The 4,300-nt window shown below is 34.9% G+C and overlaps 1 protein-coding gene across 1 annotated transcript; it reads left to right on the forward strand.

Annotated features, from left to right (window-relative positions):
* On the forward strand, positions 1,911-2,360 carry LOC109230168. The gene has a single exon (XM_019395692.1). The coding sequence runs from the start codon at positions 1,911-1,913 to the stop codon at positions 2,358-2,360; it is 450 nt and encodes a 149-aa protein (XP_019251237.1).

Raw genomic sequence — 4,300 nt, forward strand, 5'->3', positions numbered from 1 at the left:
GGTATTTATTTTTTGATATTTTATAAAACAATATAATTACTATAAAACTTTTAAATAGGTGAAATTACATAAAAATTAAAGAAAATTATAAACAAGTGAAAAATATATATAGATGTGATTCATCCCCATAAAAAGCTAGTCAAAACAATACATTATACGCTACTTACAAGCACAAATAACTTGAGTTAAAAGAATAAAGTTTTCTACATGAAGGAAATGACTAACCTGCAATTTGAACTTTGAACTTGCTGCTATGGAGGAGAAGGATTTTTTTTTTGTTTTTGCAAAAAAGAAATTGACCGTTTGTTGCTTAGACTAGCGGAAAAAATAAAAAATTAGGAGAGACCATAAATTAGAGTTTCTAGCAATTAAAAAAGGTCTTGACTTCAAATTTAATGTTCCAGTCCCTAATTTTCAAAAAAATTTAAAGTTTGAATATTATATTAAGGACTTATTCAGCAAATTTTATTTTAATTTGAAAAACTCTCTTGGGCTTATATCTCACTGCAAAAACGCTCCTCAACGCTTGGGCGTACGTCATGAATTGTTGGGCGTACACCTCTTGAGACTTACGCCCCTTACCATCGCCCCACGGCATTTTTGGTGCGTGTCGCCCCATGGCTCATCCCGGGGCCTGCCCCGAAAACACCTTTTAAAACGCTATTTTAAATAGCAACTAAGATTAAAAAAAAATGGGAAGCCAACAGTAACTTGCGGTGAGAGAATTTGGGTTTCCGGCTACTGTTATTTTAACGGAGATATAGGAAAATTTGATGACTATATTGTCCCAAAAAATTCAGAACTTACTTTAGTGGGTCATTTCTCAGACTTGGATAACCATGTGAGGAATTGACTCGTATCAATTATCCAATCCATTTTTTAATGAATAATATGGGTGGTTAACTGTTTTCTTTTAACTATTTTGCCACTACTAATTATATACGTCTTAGGGTGGTGTTACTTCCACTTAAAGTAAAGATGGGGAGGTAATAAGTCACCTACAAAGTATCAGTGTGAGTAAATAATTTTTCTGGACAAGTTGATGGGCAACCTATAAGAAAAGACATAAATTGAAAAAGGTGGTCATACTCGCAGATGAGCTTTGCCTTCTGGCACGATCAATTGATTCAAAGTGTCCTTAAGGGAAACCTCAATATATGACAAGATTCCTGCTTTCCCTTCTCCAGCCTTATTGAAAAAAGAGTGAGATTTGATTAATAGAACAAAAGAAAGATAACAAAAGAGATAGAGCGTGTGGCCTCCTTTAGGAAACTTCTTGCCTCTTGCTGTTGCTACTTTATTTCCTGGTTCTTAGGAAGCATGTTGAAGATCTTTCTCTCCCTTACTTTCCAGCTACTTTCCAAAATTAATGGCCATTTCCAATATTCTAAATGTATCATTAAAGAAACCAAGAAGATATTAATTAGAAAACTTTTAGCACTTAAGTTAGTTGGCTACTTTAATTTTTATCTTGTTTGCAGTTTAATTTTTCGACTTTGTAATTCCCTTTTTCATTTCTCTTTCCCTCCCCTAATAATAAAATAATTAACAGTAAAAATTAATTGTTCTTTTTCAAATCTATGCTTACTCCAATAAATGATCTAAAAAGTATTTGCAAATAATAAGGACCAAATCAATATTTGCAAACGCCAGTAATTCAATACTTGAAATAAGGAAATAATATTTGATTCCCAAGTGAGAAAAACGCGCACCTATCTAATAGGTTGCTGGCATTTTCACGCGGCTATGCGTCATTCCTTATTATTGGCTTAAGACTTTAACACCCTCGCACATGAGCCAATATCTATAAATACATACATCCAACACACCTCTAAACCTCATTATATTTCTCTAAACAACTCCAAGAAAAACTCAAGACTCAACCCTCAACACAAAATTAATCAACCAAAATGGCAACAGCATCAACTTCCTTCCTTACTTCTTCTCCAATTCTTCCTTCACTATTCTCACCAAAAACAAAGTCATCGTCAAGAGCTTCAAGAACAAAGACGTTGGCAATGAAAAGAGAAGCACGTGATCAAAACTACTATAACTGTCGTGTTGTAAATGAGAACATGATCGTCCTTCGAAAGAGAATTCATGAGATGAAGATGATCGAGAGGAATTACGAGCCTTCAGCTGAATGGACGAATTGGGAGAAGAGTCTTTACGCGAATTATGACTCGAATATTTGTGAAGCCATGGGATTCTTGCAGTCCGAGTTGATGGATACAAGACCAAGTTTGGCTTTGGGCATGGTTGCACTCATTGCATTGAGTGTGCCCACTTCAACTGCTGTGGTTTTGTTTCATTTGGTAGAGTTGGCTAAGGAGGTTTTGGCTGGATTGCATATTTCTTAGAGTCCTCACTTTCGATTCTTTGTATGTACATTGATACTACAAGCGTTAACATAACATTCTCTATTCTTTTCATTCTTTATTTTACCCTATTTGGATGTGTACTAAGGTCCTGGTTTGGGAAATGTTATAAATAGAATGGGAACTTTTATCTTTTATACAAAAGAAAAGGATTGTATTTTTTGAGGATTAATTCACAAGTTCCCTTTAACTTCTGGAATAATTTACGCGGAGTACTATCAGTATGTAATACTAGTAGTATTTAATATCATTTCACGCAAAAAAAAAAAAAAAAAAAAAAATGATAGTATAGCTGAATACAAATTTTCGGGACTAATTTAAAGAAAATATTTGATTTAAATTTTGTAAGAAAAGCATAATTGAAAAAAGGTGGTCATATTGGCACATGAGCTTTGCCCTTTACTTCGGCACGTCCTCGGGCACGATAAATTAATTTAAAGTGTCCTAAGGGCAACTTCAATTATGACAAGACTCCCCCTTCCCCTCCCTCGCCCCTATTTTTTTAAAAAAAGAGTGAAGTTTGATTAATAGAACAAGAGAAAAGATTTTATGAGCTTTGCATTCAAGATTGTGATCCAATGGTCAATGAAATAAAATGGAGCGAACCATGAGAAGTATGGAGTTCAAATTTCAGTGAAACGCAAAAATAATCGGTGATTTCTTTCTATTTTCGCAAGTCATGAGTAGACAGAGTTACTCTGTATCTGTGCATGTGTAAGATAGCATATATTCAATAAAATTAGCCGACGTATGCACAAACTGATTTGGACACTAATGTCATACAAAAAACATAACAAAAGATGGTTATGAGTACCCAACTGAAGATCTTTCTCTCCCTCAGAGAAGAAGAAGAAGATGTTATGAACTTTGCACTCAAGCTTGTGATATAGAGTCAATAAAATAAAATGGGGAGAACCACGAGAAGTCTAGAGTTCAAATTTTAGTGAAACCCGAAAAAGAAAATTTGGGAGAACCACGAGAAGCCTCGAGTTCAAATTTCAGTGAAACGCAAAAAATAATTGGTGATTTCTTTCTATCTGCTCTAGTCATGGTAAACAGATTTACCCAACACTTGTGCTGGTGTAGGGTAGCATATCCTCGATGAAATTAATCAAAGTATGCACCAGTGTTTTAAAAGGCATTTTCGGGGCAAGCCCTGTGGCGAGCCACACCAAAAATGCCCCGAGGCGATGGTGTGGGGTGAAAGTTGTTGGGGTTTTATCTATTTAAGTATATTAAATACTTAAAAGAGGGTGAATGGGAAATCGAGGGAAATGAAATTTTTGAGTGAAATTTTAAGTTTCCACCCTTGGCAAAGGTCCCATATTGGAAGAGGAAGAGGTTTTTTTATGGGTATATAAGCAATTGTTCTTCTTCTAGCTCTTAAAGAGTTGAGGAGAAGGCAAGCCTCGCGCCGTCGTCATCGTCGCTCGCTCGGCTCGGCTTCTGCTTCGCCTTTGGCTTCGGCTTCGGCTTCGGCTTCGAATTCGGATTTGGATTTGGACAAATGATCGATTGATTGATAAATTTTTTGGACCAAATTTATTTGTTAATAGTAAAATATTAACAGAAATATTATTAAATATTCGTTTTAATAACAGAATATTAATATTAAAATAAATATTAATATTAAATCCAATTTTCCTCTTTATTGTTGAATAAATAGCCATTTATGTTATGTCATTTATGATGTGGCCGTTTTGCATAAACATGGCTATAAATACAAGACTATTCTGCTCAAAATTTCCATACGATTTTCTGAGTTTCTCCTCCTTCTTCTGCATACTTTTAACATCAAACAAAGCAACAGTAAGTGTGATTTGCTACCGAACTTTGTGTTCGCTGAAACACTGGGGTTTGAAGTACCACTACACCAGTGTGTAATTCATTCTATCCTGGGAGGAAATAATCCATAACCTTGG

The sequence above is a fragment of the Nicotiana attenuata genome, chromosome 7, assembly GCF_001879085.1.
Source record: "Nicotiana attenuata strain UT chromosome 7, NIATTr2, whole genome shotgun sequence".
NCBI lineage: Eukaryota > Viridiplantae > Streptophyta > Magnoliopsida > Solanales > Solanaceae > Nicotiana > Nicotiana attenuata.